The 19,435-nt window shown below is 38.4% G+C and overlaps 1 protein-coding gene across 10 annotated transcripts in view; it reads left to right on the forward strand.

The window, feature by feature from the left end:
* FAM214A (family with sequence similarity 214 member A) overlaps positions 1-19,435 on the forward strand; it is an 81,705-nt gene that overhangs the window by 24,229 nt on the left and 38,041 nt on the right. For 3 of the 10 annotated variants that reach the window (XM_036441482.2, XM_036441493.2, XM_036441540.2), the window contains exon 1: positions 2,402-2,581. The exons of 3 other annotated variants lie outside the window; for them this stretch is intronic. In XM_036441482.2, coding sequence (XP_036297375.1) covers positions 2,545-2,581 — 37 coding nt within the window. In that variant the 5' untranslated portion in view covers positions 2,402-2,544. Of the gene's footprint in view, positions 1-2,366; positions 2,582-19,435 lie in introns of those variants that run through there. 4 more of the 10 variants (XM_036441567.2, XR_006741797.1, XM_036441558.2 and 1 more) reach the window with 4 other exon arrangements.

A 19,435-nucleotide genomic window follows, 5' to 3' on the forward strand; every position in this document is an offset into this window, starting at 1 on the left:
GGGTGTGTGTGTGTGTGTGTGTGTGTGTGTGTGTATGCAGGAGGCAGCTAGTCGATGTTTCTCTCTCATCAGCGTTTCTAGCTCTCTATCCCTCTCCCTTTCTCTCTGTGGAAAATTAATAAAATAAATATACTTAAAAAAAAAAAAGAAAAACCTACAGAGAGCCTGACTAGTCTTGGATCTAGATTGAAAACTGCCTGGGGAAGAGAATTTAAACTGAGACATCAATTGAAGGCATTATGGAAGACCTCTCCTAGTGGAGTAGGAACAGTATTTGCAAAGAAGCTTAATGGTCCTTAGTTAGTAAAAATCCAGTCTGGTTGGCAGTAAGCACCCTTTAGCCTTCACAATAGCCCTGTGAGTTCATTCTACTTTACAGATAAGAAAACTGAAGTTTAGAATGAATGGTTCAGTAATTTATATAGGGTCTTGCTGTTTATAAATGGCAGATTCATGTTTTGAACCCAGTTTGGTTGGCCCAACTCCAGAATCCTTGTTCTGTCTACTGTGCTTTTCTTTTTCTGAGTCACTTACCTCATAGGCTTATTTTGCTCCCAAAACACATCTTCCCTCTTCTTATTTCTCAGAGGGTTTTGTAGCTCTCCTTCCAGCTAATGGTGGAGCCAATGACCGGGTTCTTTCTTTATACTGTGGTAATAATGCGGCTTAATTCCTAAAGGTTATATATACACTGTCTACTCTTACTTGTATGCTATGGAATAGTGATTTTCAACCTTATGTGCATTTCGTGGCACATAAACTAATTACTAAAATTCTATGGCACACCAAAAAATATATTTTCTGCCTGACCAAAAAAAAAGTATAATTTTGATTCACTTACACCAGACAGCTATTGTTTTGGTTGTTGTTGGGGTTTTTTATTTGACAAACGAAGGGAAAAAGAGGCAGTGTCCCTGACTAAATAGTCAGGTATTGCATGTTTTAAAATTCTTGTGGCATGCTGGTTGAAAATCACTCTAGGACTCCAGGGATCCTAGAAGCTTTTGCAGGGGTAGGAATCTTGCGGATTGTGGGGCTGATAGGAAACTGCAGGGTTGTTTGTGGCCTCCCATTTAAAAATAGCCTCGTGGTGCTCATGGGGTGCTTTAATGGAGCCAACATTTCCATGGGCCTCTGCTCCCTAACCCCAAGACACTCCAGATAAACAAAGAGCTGAGTAATAGCAGTGTGCTTCTGCTGTAGCCTCTGCCTACTCCCACAAACCTGCCTGTCTAGAGGTCCTCAAGCCACCACTAACAATGCACTTCATTGGAAGAATGCAAGTAAAAAGGGTCCCCTTGCTTTAAAGGCTTGAAAAAACACTATCCTAATTTATGTGATGTTCTGGGGAAATGTTTCCTAAATGAGGTGTTTTGTTGTTTTTCCTTCTGATCCTTCATATCTGCTTATCTCCTACTACCTGCATGAATTCCTTCAAGTATCTTTGTAAACTGGGGAGGGATTTTGTTGTTAAAGCTTGTAGAGATAGTGCAGACTCTAGTATTCTAAAACCTGAACAAAACCTCCTATGCCTTTATATTTCCAGATGCTTTCATGATAGAGAAAATAAATGAATTCAGGCTAAATGTCATTGTTGTTTTATGTAAGAAGAGACGTTTAGTTAATATATTTTTTTTTTTTCTATTTTCAATGTTATCTTTTTATTGAATTTATTGGGGCAACTGGTTTCAGGGGTACACTTATACAATACATCATCTCTACATTGTATTGGGTATTCACTACCAAGAAGAGATGTTTTAATGCCAATATCTAGTTAAATCTTTTATTGTTGCCAGAGTTTACTAAGTAACTGTTTTTCCTTTTTAAATCTTTTTCTTACCAATCCGACTACTTAAAAGGCACTGCATACGTTCGAAGGGGGGCTGTTTCAGGCCCTCATCCATTTTAATGAGTTGGTTGTGCTTTTCTAAGAATTGTGAAGTTTATGGCAAAGCAGTTCCTAGTCCTACGTTGATGGAGGTTGATGCTTTTATTTTAGTTGTAAATTTCTATATCTCTGTGGTTTCAGGGGGTGTCACTTGGTAGAACCTGATTTACTTGAAACTCGAGGTAATAAATTGATTCCCTCCACCACCCCTTTGTCCTCAGTTTTATGGGAAACACTGACTGAGTTGTTTGCCTTACACATTTCTCTGTGTAAAGGCACCCGGAGAAGCACATTTTAGGGGCTCGTGCTAGAGTCCTCTGTCATTACCGCTCTACCGTTGCTTCCTTTCAAGTTGCCTAACCACAGCTGAGTTGGTGAGAGGCGCAGAGACAACAGGAGAGCGCTGCCAAGTAGACAGGAAGCCGGAGTGGACCCGGCGAGCAGGGGCTGAGCGGCCCCGCGGCCAATCAGCGGAGAGTGCTGTTGCTATGTGCGCCCTGACTCTGCTGCCTTTGTGAACAGCCTCAGAGGGAGAGCGGAATCAGCACCCACCACTGAGCATTCGTTTTAACCACTGCAGACATCTGGATCCTCAGTTCCTGGCTGTCTAGCAGTTGACAGCCAGAAGGCAACTTCTTTTATGCAAGGATTCCAGTATGGTTTTCAGTGGGAACAAAGGGCTTCACAGAGAAGGTGTGTAATGAAGTGTTTTGTGTTTGTTTGTTTTTTTAACGGCATTATTTTTAAGCTTCCAATTCTCTGTAGCTGTTTTACCAGTTGTGGTGTTTGCTTTGCATGGATTTATAAGAAATAGGTCAAGGAAAAAATGATCTTACTTTGAAAAGCATTGAACTTGGGGAATTTTAGTCAGCTTCATAGAGCCTTGTTTTCCTTGAACAGCATTGCTCTAGAGATGATTAAAATGCTGGTCTGGACAATGAGTAGGGAGAAAAGAAACCAAAATACAATGCGCTCACTTTAATGGGGTGTGAAATAAGATAAAAATGAGAATGCCAGGAAGAGAATAGGGTTAGCCAGAACCGTGAACTGTGTTTGAGGGCAGGAGGTAAAAAATAAAAGCTGTGAAGGAGAATGCATTTGAAATAAGTGACGTGTTTTTAACTACAATCTGTTGTTTATGAATTTGACAGATTGTCAGAATTTAGGTTAGTGAGAATGTTGACATAGTTTAAGGAATTGATGTGCTTACTAGCTTTTTACTGAAGATGCTACCTCCAATTGTACAGTTCCCTGGTTATTTGTTCTGTTGACTAATTCTATGCAGTTCAGATAAAGGACAGTAGTATAATCCAACAGCAAAGTCAGTGTTGTGTCCTATTAAATGCCCATCTAGAAAATTGAAAAATAAAGGGCTTTGAATACAACATATCATAAATGGTTAGGGTCATATTTTAAAATTAAAGTAGGCCTCTTAATAATTCCATATCTGACATAGTAAATACTACTAGAATATAGTAGGATCTTATCTAATTAAACCTCACTAATTCAATATTTGTAGTACTTGAACACAATATGTGTTACAGTTTGGTTTTATGGGTTCTGGAAAAACCAGTTTATCCAACTGATTATAACAAAGTTTAAAAATATCTTAGATAAGCAAGTGTTTTTCCATGTTCTCAAATACTGTGAAATTATAGAGTTTACATAGTTGATTTAACTAATGATTCCTTTAAGTTAATTAAAGCAGATCAGCAGACTAATTAGCATATTATCCATTTATGAACAATTTTCTTTTGCTTGTTCAGTTACACCTGGTTGAGTAAATAGCTCCTTTTTAAATTAGTGATATATGTCTGATGAATACAATTAGTATAATATAAATTCAAAGTTAATATTCAAGCTTTATTTCTTATCTCTACAAATATATTTTAGAATCAGATTGGTTTTGATAGGGTTGTCCTTTTCAAGAAGTACCTGTCATTAGGAAGGCTTAGCAATCAGTGTTAGCATTGTTTGATAAGTGACAAGAGTTATTTCTTTTCTTTGAAAATACTAAGTTAAAGACTTCAAATAGTAGATGCAAATATACAAAATAAATTGTCCTTAAACATTAAAGCAGTGTTTCACATGAACTGACATGTTGCTGAAATTTAAAAGGCTCTGGCATGTTTCAGTTTTTCCATTTGTTAGATGTAGTCCAAAGCTTGAACTTTATAGGAGTTGTAAAAATTATAACAAAATGAAGAGAGCTATTATATTCTTTGGCCGAGACTGGTTTGGCTCAATGGATAGAGCGTCGTCTTGGGAACTGAGGGGTCCCGGGATCGATTCTGGTCAAGGGCATGTACCTTGGTTGCGGGCATGTCCCCAGTAGGGGGTGTGCAAGAGGCAGCTGATCAATGACTCTCTCTCATCGATGTTTCTAATTCTCTATCTCTCTCCCTTCCTCTCTGTACAAAATCAATAAAATATATTTTAAAAAAACATATATATTATATTATATTATATTATATTATATTATATTATATTATATTATATTATTTGGACTCAGTGGCCTCCACAATATAAAGCACTCATTTGCAGAAGAGGCGCTGTGAGAGGGTAAGGGATGGGAGGAAGAGTTATGTTGAGAGGATTAAATAATAACTAACCATATGGAGGTCACTCTAGTCATTTCCATTTTTTGAGCTATAACTCTCCTCAATCACTTTTTTTTTTAAATTATAGAACCACAAATACCAAAGCTTTGCTTGAATTGGTTTACTGCCCTTTTCCCTTGGTTTATTTCTTAAGAATTAATAGGCTTCCAAGAGCAGGCTGATTTTATTCATATATTGCAAAGAATAAAGGAACATGATATTGGCAAGAAAATTGAGCCTATTGCGTGTCACACAAAAGTTATGCCTTTGTGTTGGAGGAGAAACAGTCTTGGAAGAATCCCAGTTTTTGTGTGGGTTTTTTTTTGTTTGTTTGTTTTTTTCTTTCTTTTTTAATATGTTGTTATTGATTTCATAGAGATTAAGGGAGAGGGAGAGAGAGAGAAACACTGATGTAAGAATAAAACATTGATCAGCTACCTCCTGCATGCCCCCTACTGGGGATTGAGTCTGAAACCTACGCATGTGTCCTGAATGGAATCCAACTATGACTTCCTTGTTCTTGGGTCAATGCATAACCACTGACCCATAGAGGCTGGGTGGAAGAATCTCAGATTTTATTCCTGGGCTCAGCACCTAAACATTTATTTTGTTTTGTTAATCCTCACCCAAGGATATTTTTCCCCTTGATTTTTAGAAAAATTAGAAGGAAAGGGGAGGGACAAAGAGAAACATCGATGTGAGAAACACATCAATTGGTTGCCTCTTTCATGTGTCCCGACCTGGACCAGGGATGGAGCCTGCAACTTAGGCATGTGCCCTTGAGTGGAATTCAACCCGAGAACCGTCAGTCTGGAGGCTGACACTAACCATTGAGAAAAACTGGCTAGGACTTTTTAAATTTTTATTTTAAATTCTTTTTCAAAAATATATTTTTATTGATTTCAGAGAGGAAAGGAGAGGGAGAAAGAGAAATATCAGTGATGAGAGAGAATCATTGATCAGCTGTCTTTCTGCATGCCCCCCACCAGGGATCGAGCCAGCAACCTGACTGGAATCAAACCCAGGACCCTTAGTTCTCAGGCTGATGCTCCATCCACTGAACCAAACCAACTAGAGCTATTTTAAATTCTTTATTGTTGAAAATATTGTACATATGTCTCCTTTTTCTCCCATTGACCTCTCTCAGCCTGCTCCCGCCCCCCTCCTCCCAAACAGACACACAGGCCCTCACTCCCTATTGTCTGTGTCTATTGGTTATGCTTATATGCATGCATGCCAGTCCTTTGAATGATTTCTCACCACCCCACCCTAGTTTCCCCTCCCCTGCCTTCCCTCTGAGATTTGATTGTCTGTTCAATGCGTCTATATGTCTGAATCTATTTTTGTTCATCAATTTATATTGTTCACTATACTACACAAATGAGTGAGATCATGTGATACTTAATCTTTCTCCAACTGGCTTATTTCGCTTAGCATAATACTCTCCAATTCCATCCAGGCTGTTGCAAATGGTAAGAGTTCTTTCTTTTTTACAGCAGCATAGTATTCCATTGCATAGACATACCACAGTTGTTGTTTTTTTTAATAAATTTTTATTGTTGAAAGTATTACATATGTCCTCTTTTTCTCCCCCACTGATTCCCTCCAGCCTGCTCTCGCCGCCCACCCCAGGTTTTCAGCTACCTATTGTCTGTGTCTGTGGGTTATGCATATATTCATACAAGGTCTTTGGTTCATTACCTCCCACCCACTCACCCTTCTCTGCCTTCCCTCTTAGATCCCGCACTCTGTTCCATGCTTCCATGTCTCTGGATCCACTCTGTTCATCAGTTTATTTTGTTACTTAGATTCCACATATGAGTGAGATCATGTGATACTTACTTTTTTTTTTCTGGCTATTTCACTTAGCATGATACTCTCCAGGTCCCTCTATGCTGTCTCAAAGTGTAAGAGATTCTTCTTTTTTACTGCTGCATAGTATTCCATGCTATAAATGTACCACAGCTTTTTTATCCACTCATTGGACTGTTTCCAGATCTTAGCTATTATAAATTGTGCTGCTATGAACATAGGGATGCATACAATCTTTCTGACTAGTGTTTCGGATTTCTTAGGATATATTCCTAGAAGTGGGATCACAGGGTCAAATGGCAGTTCCATATTTAATTTTTTGAGGAAACGCCATACTGTTCGCCACAGTGGCTGCACCAGTCTGCATTCCCACCAGCAGTGCACGAGGGCTCCCTTTTCTTCACATCCTCACCAGCACTTGTCATTTGTTGATTTGTTGATGATAGCCATTCTGACAGGTGTGAGATGGTACCGCATTGTCATTTGATTTGCATCTCTGATGATTAACGACTTTGAGCATGTTTTCATATGTCTCTTGGCCTTCTGTATGTCTATCTTTGAAAAGTGTCTTTTTTTTTTCAACAAATGAAAGTTCCTGTTTAATATCAAAACTTCAGATTAATAACAGATGTTTATAATTTGATTAAATATAGTAGCATTGCTAGAATATTTCAAGTCTCAGAATTTATTGTTTAACAATAGAAATTTGTCTTCTTATATGTCAGTGGTCGGCAAACTCATTAGTCAACAGAGCCAGATATCAACAGTACAATGATTGAAATTTCTTTTGAGAGCCAAATTTTTTAAACTTAAAATTCTTCTAACACCACTTCTTCAAAATAGACTTGCCCAGGCTGTGGTATTTTGTGGAAAAGCCACATTCAAGGGGCCAAAGAGCCACATGTGGCTCTCGAGCCACAGTTTGCTGACCACGGTTCTATGTCACATCTTTAAATTGGTTACCCTTTTGTGAGCTTGTAAGTAGAAAAATATTTCAGTTCTCAGTAATAGTGATTTTTTTTAAAAGACCTTTAAATTTTATTTTTCAATTACAGTTTACATTCAATGTCATTGTGTATTAGTTCCAACATAGTAGTCACACATATACTTTACAAAGTGTTCTTCCTGATACTTCCAGTACCCACCTGCCACCGTACATACAATATTATAATATTATTGACTATATTCTCTGTGCTGTATTTTACATCCCTGTTACTACCCTGTTTCCCCAAAAATAAGTCAGTGTCTTATATTAATTTTTGCTCCCAAAGATGCGCTAGATCTTATTTTCAGGGAATGTCTTATTTTTCCATGCACTAGGTCTTATTTTCGGGGAAACACGGTACTAGTATTTTATAACTACCAATCTGTACTTCTCAAACCCAGTCCCTCAACCCCCTCTCCTCTCTGGAAGCCATTTGTCTCTTTTCTATGTCTGAGTCTGTTTCAAAAAATAGTGAATTTCTTTTTGTCTTGGCCACTTAATAAAGCATAACAAATAGAAATGTTCACATTTATCAGATTCAGTGATTGCTATAATTGATTTTATTTTAAATAAATTCTCTTTAATTTGAAATCACCAGGCAATATTATATAAGTAATATCTCATTTACAGTTCTTCAGAAAGTTCTCTAATTTAAAACCTCAGGTTAGGAAGGGATAACAATTGGAGTTTTTCTTTTTCTTGACAAATCAAGAAATCTCTTTTTAAATTCATTCCTATATGAATACTCTAAAAGAAGTTTAATGTACTTTGTTGCTTTTTCTTTAATCCTCATGTGAGGATGTTTTACTGATGAGAGATAGAGAGAAAGATGTTTTTTAAATTGGCTTCCAAGAGAGGAAGAGAGAGGGGGAGAGAGAAACATCAATTGGTTACATCCCACGTGTATTTTGGAGATCAAACCTGAAACCTAGGTATAATGCCCTGACTGGGAATCTAACCGGCAACCTTTAGGTGCATAAGATGATGCTCCAATCAACTGGGCCACACCAGCCAGGGCCTATATATATGCTTTAAATGTTTTGTGACACATGTTTCTTTGACTCTTCCTTGAAGATATTCCTAGTCATTCGTATTCTGATTCCAAAAAAAATGATTTGATTATCATAGTCAGCTGGGCAGGGAATTTAATCTTTACAACTTTTGTAAGACCTTTTCACATGGCAACAATGCTAGTGCATAAACTGGATTGTTTTTGTAAAAGGATAGTAAATCTTTTTTATTTTATTTTCAGATGTTACACTAATTATAGTCAAAGACCCAAGTTTTATTATTTATTTATTATTTTGTAAAATATATTTTTATTGTTTGGGGAGAGGGAGAGAGAGATAGTAACTTCAGTGATGAGAGAGCATCATTGATTGGCTGCCTCCTGCACGCCCCCTACTGAGGACCGAGCCCACAACCTGGGCATGTGCCCTGTCAGGGAATCCAACCGTGACTTCCTGGTTCACAGGTCAATGCTCAGCCACTGAGCCATGCCAGTTGGGCCTGAGCTTTAAAAATATAGTTGTTTGCAGTATTGCTTGAATTTGATTATATAATCTTTTGTGGTACAGCCAAGTTAAAAGTGGTTGCATGCAGGCTATTAATTGAGAAACTGGAAGTATCTTCTTGTTCTTTCTTCACTGGTCTCCTCAATTTTTTTCATTCAAAAACTTACGAACATCAAAGCATTTGAATTATAAAGTTTACGATAAGCCCAGAGACATTAAAGTAATAAATTATAGTAAGTAGTCAAGATAGAGTAGAAAAATAAGGCTCATAAGTAATTGGGCCTCAGATTTTGCTGTAAGCTTCTTGTCATACAGCTTTTAAAAGGAAAACTACCAGTCAGTTTTCTATTATTTAATATTTTATTGCTAATTTGGCAATTAAAATTTAAGTTGGATTCCATTTTCTTAATATTTTGACTTTTGGGGCTCCAATGTGGGCTAGCTCGTCCTATCCTGCATGATTTATCATTATTTTGCTACGTGATGCTGTGCCTCCTTGAGCCTCCCCACCAGTAGAAAGAGGTCTTAGGGTAATTGTGGAGTTTAAATTTAAAGAAGGTATGAAAATTACTTTGATTAGTGACACAGAGTTAAGACTCAATAAAAATATGAGATTTTATTATAGTAAACTTTACTTTAAAATTATTCTACATTTAAAAATTCTGAGAATTTTCAGTAGAGTTTTGTTTTTTGTTTTTTTTTTTAGACTTTCCCCCCTGAGCTTTTTATAGGCAGGTATACTTTTCTAAGGTAGGAACTTCAGGATCATATAAATATTGGGATTTATTTATTTTATGTTTTTAAAATATTTTTTATTGATTTCAGAGAGGGAGCGGGGGGGGGGGGGGGAGAGAGAGAGAGAGAGAGAGAGAGAGAGAGAGAGAGAGAGAGAGAGAGAGAAACATCAATGATGAGAGAGAATCATTGATTGGCTGCCTCCTGTACACCTATTGGGGGTTGACCCCACAACCTGGGCTTGTGCCCTTGACTGGAATCGAACTCGGGACCCTTCATTTGGCAGGCCTATGCTCTATCCACTGAGCCAAACCAGCCAGGGTGAAATATGGGGATTTAGACAGAAGAAAGAAGAGAGTTTGAAGGGAAGTATATAACCTGAGTTTTTTAAAAAAGATAATAGTAATAGTAAGAAAAAGTAAAACAGAAAGATAAATAACAAAAAAAGGCTTGTGTTCTTTGATGTTATGTGTGAGTGTATGTATGGTACACGCCTGTGCACATGCACACGAGAGAGCCCACAGAAAGAAAACATTTGTGTTCTTTGATGTTATGTGTGTGTGTGTGTGTGTGTGTGTATGTATGGTACACGCCTGTGCACATGCACACGAGAGAGCCCACAGAAAGAAAACATTTGTGTTCTTTGATGTTATGTGTGTGTGTGTGTGTGTGTGTGTGTATGGTACACGCCTGTGCACATGCACACGAGAGAGCCCACAGATGCTGAACTATCTGACTAGAATTGCTAAGTACACTGAGGATTTTTTTTTTTTTTAAACTAGGAAATGGCTTGTTTCTTTCTTTACTTTTTAATTCCTCAATGAGAATTGGGCTAAGAGTGACATTGTATTTGTCACCTATATTAACGACAAGGGAAAAGCCAGCTACTTGGGAGCCAAAAATTAAATATCATCACATATATACCTGTCTTGAAATATAAGACCTTCAAGAATAACAATCTCGTGGTGTAGGGCTAAATTTTTAATTCAAAATTCTAAACCAAAATGTTCAGAAAAATGCTCTTTTATTTGTCATTTTAATAAGCATGCAAAATTTCATTAATTTTCTGTGGAGAGTTGAAATTTTATATTATTAAATTTTATAACTTAATAATATAAAATAATTTTATTATAATTTTATATTATTTTGTCATAACTTATTATATGTCATAATTTTATATTGTTTTGGGAAAGAGGTTTAATCTGAGCTCCATCTGGTTTTCCTATTTTCTTTTTAAATGTGTTTTTATTGATTTTTAGAGAAAGAGGAAGGGAGAGGGATTGAGAAACAGAAATACTGATGAGAGAGAATCATTATTGATCTGCTGCCTCCTGCACACCCCATACTGGGAATGGAGCCCACAGCCTGGGCATGTGCCCTGAAGGGTAATCAAACCTGCAGCCTTTTGGTTTATAGGTTGATGCTCAACCACGGAGCCATACCGGCCAGGCCTGGTTTTCCTATTTTTATTAAGCACTAAGGTTTTGTGAGTCCTGCATTAACTTATATTATTTAGCCATCCAATTTGCTGAAGATACAGGTTAGCTTATTGAGAATTAGAGAACTAACTGATGTAAAGAAAAGAAAATCTCTTCCACGTGTGCTCTGTTTTATCACTATCAATGTGTTCAATAGCACTGCCCAAGAGAATGCAAAGAGACTGTTTTTCAGTTGACATAAAAGGCCAGAGAACTTTTTTAGAAATAAGTACCCTGGTTTTACCTGATTGCTTTGGGTAGAGCACACTTAGCTTAAATTCAAACAGAAAAGAACAGAAGCTGTGACTGTTAGTGTTTCTCAGGTTGTTGTACTGATCCTTTTGAGAATCTGCTGAACTGTCTACTCCCTTGCTAAAAAAAAAAAAAGGGACCAAATTTTGTGAAAAATAGCCAGAGGTTCATAAATTCTCTTTGATTAAGCAATCTTGTTAAACATGGGTTCAGTCAGAGAATAAAGGCATTACTTTTTTAAAACAGGCTTAACGTAGACTGGAAAAGGACTTCAGGATATGTATGCAAGCAAAGTGTTAAGCATTGAGCATGGAGCCCTGTTTTGTAGCTTCTCGAGAGATGATACAATCACTGTTCCAACAGGTCCTCCATACATTGATACCCTTGCCGATCGGTTTGCCTTGGGGTGTATCCCTCATTCCTGCACTGACTCCTGCATTCTGGATGAGCTTTCAATAGAGAACTTAGCTCAAAAGGGCCAGGCTGGAAGGCAGTGTTTACGTGCCCAGGACTTGCGTCTCTGACTATTACAGGAGACCAAGGAGACACTCCTTTGGCCAGCGGCTACCTGCTGGAATCCCTTCCAGAAATCATTCTGCACTAGAGGTGACAGGTCCAGGGGCATGTAGTTCCATCTTTGTTTGAGAGAACTGAGCAGAACTGATCTTACTGTGTGCTCAAGTTTCTCAATTCTTAATTAAAAACAACTATTCCATCCACTTTCTTATTTTTTACAGGAGTTTTAGGTTTCAGGCCTACAAATACACACTCAGTGGAAAATATGAATGTTGAAAGTACTTAGAAGTAAGGGTCTATGTGGCAGAGGGAAGGAGGTTGAAAGGACAGAGTGTATTTTTTGGGACCAGTCTATGTTGTAACCGTATTCCCACGAGGTAAAAATGTAAGACTAAATTAGGTTAAGCTGGAGGGTAATTTTGGAAAGTTATGTGCCAGTTATCTGGGATTAGTAACAGCGGAACAAAACAAAACACTAGAATAGTGGATTGTTGCTTTTTTAGCACAGGGTAGTCTTCTGAGTGTTTAGCTAAATCTAGAACTTGTGGTTTTGAGAGAGGATTTTGTTTCCTTCTGTGACAGTATTTTCTCAGCGTTTCGCCCTATGGTTTTTTCTCCATGGGGTGTGGCGTATTAAGACCATATAATTAGGAGTATTCCCACAGAGGACAGTGAAAAGGACAATGTTTCCTACTTGAGGATTTTTAAGCCCTGAAACAGCGACGAATTAGGTCTGATGGTTTACACAGAGCACAGGAAAATGAAATTAAATAGGGTTGGTGCAGGTAAGAAGGAAATGAATAAAATCTGTGCAGCTCTTAAGTTTGTGCCCGTGCATCTACAATGGCGTGGCTAGGAGCCTAATTCTGACAGCCTTTAAGGTGGCCAAACAAATGGCTACCGGTAAATTTCCTCAATAACAATGACTAGTTCTAATTCTCCCACTTTAAATATCAAGTCCTCTGGGAGCTTCCTGTGATGTCCAGGATTGATTTTCTGTCTGTGCATCCCCACAGCACCCTGGTCTTCCCCTGCTTTCATTTATCACATCACCATGAGCGAGGGTGATCTATGTTCTCTCCAAAACACAGGCTGTAAGGCAAAGGCAGCTTGCTCTCCCATTGCCTCCAGAGAAGAGCTGAACTGCAAAGGGACCGGCTTTGACATGTAGATAATTCTCTTTCCCACTCTGATCTTCTAGCCCAGTGTTTCCCAAACTTTTGACATATGTGTACCCCTTCTATAATTTTCGTAACGCTGAGTACCCCTCGTACTCATGAGAACGTAGAATTAGGTGCAGCTAAGCATGGTGCAGTGCATATCCCCACCAAACTCTTCCCGTACCCCTGGGGGTACGCGTACCACACTTTGGGAAACACTGTTAGCCTATTGGTCGGCAAACTCGTTAGTCAACAGAGCCAAATATCAACAGCACAACGATTTGAAATTTCTTTTGAGAGCACAGTTTTTTAAACTTAAAACTTCTTCTATCCCTAACCCGTTTGGCTCAGTGGATAGAGTGTCGGCCTGCGGACTGCAAGGTCCCAGGTTCGATTCTGGTCAAGGGCATGTGCCATGGTTGCAGGCACGTCCCCAGTAGGGTATGCAGGAGGCAGCTGATCGATGTGTCTCTCTCATCGATGTTTCTGACTCTCTATCCCTCTCCCTTCCTCTCTGTAAAAAAAAAAAAAAAAATCAATAAAATATATATTTTTTTTTTAAAAAGGAAGAGTGTTAAGAGAGTTGGGAGTGCTCTCCTAATACACAAAGTAATGTAACATCCATACCGCAAAGTTTTCCCAAAGTGTGGCTTTAAGAATATTGACATAATAGGAGAGAAGGATTGCAACAGCTGAGGTGGGGTCATGTGGCCTGCCAGGAAGGGGTCCTGGGAACAGGAGGAATTTAGTGAGTCAGTGGAGCACTGCAGAGAGCAGGCACCTCGAGATGGCTCTAGAAGAGAAGTAGATAGGTTTGGCCAGAGCATTGGATGCACAAAGGAGAGTAATGAGAGATGAGGTGAAAAAGGACCCTATCTACCTTTTTTCACCTCTTCTCTCGTTACTGCCCCTCATGCATCCAGTGCTCCAGCCAAACTGAAAATGGTGCGGGATCTGGTATGGGAAGTTGTTAAAAGAAGCAGTCAGACTTTAACCATTGATGGCTTATTGGGGACAAGAGAAAGGAAGGAGGCATAGATGATTGTAACATTTTGAATCGCAAAAACAAAACTAGCTGTGGTTGGGACAAGTGTCCTACTGTGCTCAGCACCTCCCTGATTATTTTTAGCTTGTAGTAGGCGAGATATACCGCCACCAGTCTGTGTTTGTGGTATTTATTGTTATCCTAACAATAAATGGGGTGGTATCATTTTATAGCTCCCAAAATTGGCACACATAGAATCAGGCATTTAAATTGAAGGACCATCTAGTTTCACACACCGTCATTTTACAGGGGAGTTTGCTGAGTGAGGGTCAGAGTTTAACTGACCTTTTCCCAAGGTCGTGAGGCTAGTTTATTATTAAAGCAGATTAGCACATTTTCCCCCCTAAACAGCTGATTTTAGAATAACACAACAATAAGTACTTGCTTGATCGTAATAACTATACTCAATTGACTATAGTTGTGTTTGTGAATTGGCTGATCTAAAACCAGTTTAATCTGGTTCTAGGAAATAGTCTCTACTTAGCTGACTGAAGTTGATAATGACCACAGAGTCATCCAATAAAACATTAATTAAAAGCATTTCTTAAGCATTAAATCCCCATGCTTGATCATTATCTTTATCAAGGGATACTGCCTTTGGCAGAGTACCATTTGAAAGGGGAAATAGAACAATATGAAACTGACTTGGAGGAAAAATATTAGGGAGCAAAAAGTATTGTTTTTATTTTCACCCACCTTGTAGCTTTACAATAACCATTTACAATTAAACTGCAACTTTCCATTCTGAATAATTGATCTCCCCACATTTGTGCAGAGGTGAATGAATGAATGCACTTGAACAAACAAATGCTTACAAGGGTGGCGTTGTCTGTCTTCTTCAAGTGGTTGAGCCACTGAAGGAACCGGTGGGTATTCTTTCTCGGTGCTATTGCATCATCTCATTTTCTTCTTGGCAAGCTATCATTCTCATAGCCTCTGGTCCATTGCCCCCCCTTTTTTTAGAATTGGCAGTTTTCCACTTTTGTGGAACATGATCTCTACCCTCCCCATCATTGCTCCTTCAAATGATAGATTAGCTTCTTTTTTTATTATTGATTTTTTTTATTGTTTAAAGTATTACATATAGTAGTACATATACCTCTTTCCTTCCCTCCCCTACCCCTTGTTGACCTTCCCCCAGATAGATTAGCTTCTCAGGCTGATTGAGGTGGGAGCAATGGGCAGGGTGGGGACGGACTTTTGGTTCCCTTTGTAATTAGTGGTAAAATATTGAACACTTCCTTGCTAAGATCAGAAAGAAGGTATTTAGCCTACCCACTTTATGCCACACAGTATACCAAGCCATTGCAGTAAGTAAAAGAAAAAATAAGCATTAAGACTGGAAAGAAAGAAGTAAAATTATTTGCAGTGACATGATTATTTATATAGGAAATTCTAATGTAGAAGATACTGTAATTAATGAGCTAGCCTCTGTCTTCAGGGAACTCACTTATTGGATTTTTAGCTTTAATACCAATAGGATAAGAAATATCTGCCTGAGGAAGGAAATGATGTTTTGTTTATGCCTCTATTAAATGATTTTTAAACTGGTTCTTAAAAAGTAAAGGTTGGGCTGAAACCAGTTTGGCTCAGTGGATAGACCGTCGGCCTGTGGACGGAAGGGTCCCAGGTTCGATTCCAGTCAAGGGCATGTACCTTGGTTGTGGGCACATCCCCAGTGGGGGGTGTGCAAGAGGCAGCTGATCGATGATTCTCTCTCATCGATGTTTCTAACTCTCTATCCCTCTCTCTTCTTCTCTGTAAAAAAAACAATAAACTATATGTAAAAAAAAAAAAAAAAGTAAAGGTTGGAACCTTAAATTGTAAACTGAGAATTATTATGGAGATTTAAGACAACATAATCACATTATCTAAATATGTAAAGAGTCAAGGGTCCATTAGGACCTAAATGTCCTCGTGAACAACCGAACACCAGGCTAGGGTCCCGGCCGGCACAGTGGAAGTCAGTCCTGGGACCCTGTGGCCTGAGGCAGCAGTCAGCAGTCAGTCCTGGGGCCCAACCACAGGTGGCACAGCCACAGGAGGGAGCTGTGGGAACGAAGCCATGCTTCGATTGGACTGGACCCTCCCCGAGGGGTCCTGGATTGTGGGAGTATGCAGCCTGGACTGAGAGACCCCCCCCCCCCCCCCTCTTGAGTGCATGAATTTTCATGCACTGAGCCTCTAGTATTTAAATATAGTTCTAACAAGGGATATGAGGATGTATGGGAAGGATAAGAGACTAGATGCATGGAGACCAATCCCAAAAGTTTTTTAATTAACCATGTAAGAGACGGACTTAGTAGTATTGGCATGGGTTATATGGAATGGGGAAAAGTGGCTAGCTCTACTTAGGAGGTATAATTTATAGGACTCAATTGCCAAGTTTTTGGCTTAGGCAGTTGAGCATGGATAATATTAGTCTAGAGGTTGGGGCAAAAGTGGGTTTACAATTATGAGTATACGAAACAGAGTTGATTCTTGTATTACTATTTATTAATTATTGTATTATTACAGACAACTGTAAACCTATTTTTGCTCTACCCTATATAGAGAACTCAAGAAGAGGAGCAAATTTGGGGTTGGAGGTGAATGTATAGTAAGGGGGAGTAGGTTATAAATTGGACTTAGTGAATTCTACATGTATTTACAGGTATCATTGTTTTTGTTTGTTTTTTCCCTTTATTCCCCACTCTTTTTCTCTAATTTTCTCCCCTTACCTCTACCATGACTTTCTTAAGTAGCTATGACAAAATTACAAAAGATGTTGTTGTTTTTTCCTTTTGAGTAAGTTTAATTTAATGATTCAATCGACATATCTCACTTCTGATCCTCACAACAATTTTCCAATATGATTGGATAGTCATTATAATTGCTAGGGATTCCTTGTACTACTCTACTACTCCCCATTTCTCCCTGAGTTCCAGCTGGAATTACGTATACACACGATTGACAGTCAAATAAGAAATGGAGTATTACTTTATTTACCCCATAATCTCCCAAGTGCAAGGCTTGTGGAAACCCATTTATGCCTGGTATTTTCACTGTCTCTCTCTCTCTTTTTTTTTTTTAATATACATTTTATTGATTTTACACAGAGAGGAATTGAGAGGGATAGAGAGTTAGAAATATCGATGAGAGAGATACATTGACCACAGCTGCCTCTTGCACACCCCCTACTGGGGATGTGCCCTCAACCAAGGTAGTGCCCTTGATCGGAATCGAACCCGGGACCTTTCAGTCCGCAGGCCGACACTACCCACTGAGCTGAACTGGTTTTGGCTAGACTCACTGTCTCTTTTGTTCATTGAGAACATCTAGGCTCTAGGCACTGGCTGCAGCATGCCTTTTCCAGAAATCTGGAGCTATGTACAAGACTGCTTCCTCTCAGTTTCAGGAATGGACAGCAAATATGGAGCCCCATTTCTGACTTTTAGCTTTGTTGTATTAGTCAGCCTGCGCTGCCATAACAAAATACCAGATTGGGAGGTTTAATCAACAGAAATGCATTTTCTCACAGTGATGGAGGCTGGGAAGTCCATAATCAGGATGACAGCTGATTTGGTTTCTGGGAAGGGCTCTCTTCCTGGCCTGCAGGCAGAGGCCTTCTTGCTGTGTTTCCTGAGTGCGTGTGCCTGGAGAGAGAGGGAGAGGGTTCTCTTCTGCTTCCTATAAGGCCACCAGTTCTACAGAATTGTAATGACCTCATTTAGTCCTAATTACTTCCTAAAAGCCGTATCTCCAAATACAGTTGTTTTAGGAGTTAGAGTTTCAACATGAGTTTTAGGGGAACACTATTCAGTCTGTAGCACTTGGTAACCTCACTTCAGAGTAAATGGATGGTCCCGTGACTATTAAAATCAGTCATTTAGTTTCCAAATATTTAGAGATTTTCCAGATATCCTTCTCTTACTGACTTACAATTTAATTTATTGTGGTTGGAGAACACACTTTGGATGATTTAAATCCTTTTCAACGTATTGAGACTTGTTTTATGGCCCACACACAATACATTTAACAAGACAGACCAGAATATGGTCTGTCTTGTTAAATGTATTGTGTGTACCTATTACAGATGTGTACTCTGCTTTTGTTGAGTAAAGTGTTCTGTAAATGCTAGTTAGATCAGTCAGGTTGATGGAACTTTTCCTTTATATGTTTTCACTGAAATTCTTTTTACTTGTTCTGTTGATTATTGAAAAGGGGGAGTGTGTTGAAATCTCCAAGTAAAATTGTGGGTCATCTGTTTCTCCTTATAGTTCTATCAGTTTTTTCTTTATACATTTTGAAGCTATTTTATTAGACACAAAAAAGTTTAGGGTTGTTATGCTCTTTGGATGGATTGGCCTCATTACCATTATGAAATGGCCATCATTGTCACTCACAATATCATTTGCTCTGTCCAGAGTCTGTTTCATTAATACAACTATGTCAGCTTTATTTCTTTTATTGATATTTAAAACATTTTTTAAAAAAATATCTGTATTGATATCAGAGAGAGGAAGGGAGAGGGAGAGACAGATAAAAAAAAAAATCAATGATGAGAGAGAATAATTGATTGGCTGCCTTCTATACACCTCCTACTAGGGATTGAACCCACAATCTAAGCATGTGCCCTGACTGGGAATTGAGCCGTGACCCTGGATCATGGGTCAACACTGAACCACTGAGGCACACTGGCTGGGCTCCAACTTTTTTTGATTAATGCTAGCATGGAATATCTTTCCAATCTTTATCTTTCAACCAATTTGTGTCTATATTTAAAGTGGGTTTTGCTTAGGTGGTATGTAATTGTGTCTTGCTTTTTAATCTGTTCTGATAATCTCTGCTTTTTATTAGACCAGTGGTCGGCAAACTCAATCAACAGAGACAAATATCAATAGTACAACTATTGAAATTTCTTTTGAGAGCCAAATTTTTTAAATTTAAACTTCTTCTAACGTCACTTCTTCAAAATAGAGTCTCCCAGACTGTAGTATTTTGTGGAAGAGCCACACTCAAGGGGCCAAAGAGCCACATGTTGCTTGGGAGCTACAGTTTGCTGACCACGGATTTAGACAATTCACATTGAAGGTTATTATTGCTATGGATGGTATCTTACCATTTCCTTTATATTTGTCCTATCTGGTCTTTGTTCCTTTTTCAGTTTTATAGCAGTTTTAGTTAAAATAATTTTAATAGAAGATATGTAAATACTAATAATAAATGCCATATAAGCTTTTAATCTATTTATAATATAATCACCCAAGCTATTTAAATGACATAAAATATATGCCTTTTGAAAAGTTTTGCTATAATCTACAATGGTATTTTGAAAATTATATATTGATAGCACTGTATTTTTATTACAGTAATAAATAGTGATGGTAAACAAATTCTAATTGGTAGGAAATTGTTTTATATTAGGCAGTATTTGTGAAGGTGAAAGAGGGTGAGTACTTATACTACCA

This window comes from Pipistrellus kuhlii, unplaced genomic scaffold (genome assembly GCF_014108245.1).
Source record: "Pipistrellus kuhlii isolate mPipKuh1 unplaced genomic scaffold, mPipKuh1.p scaffold_m20_p_1, whole genome shotgun sequence".
Lineage (NCBI taxonomy): Eukaryota > Metazoa > Chordata > Mammalia > Chiroptera > Vespertilionidae > Pipistrellus > Pipistrellus kuhlii.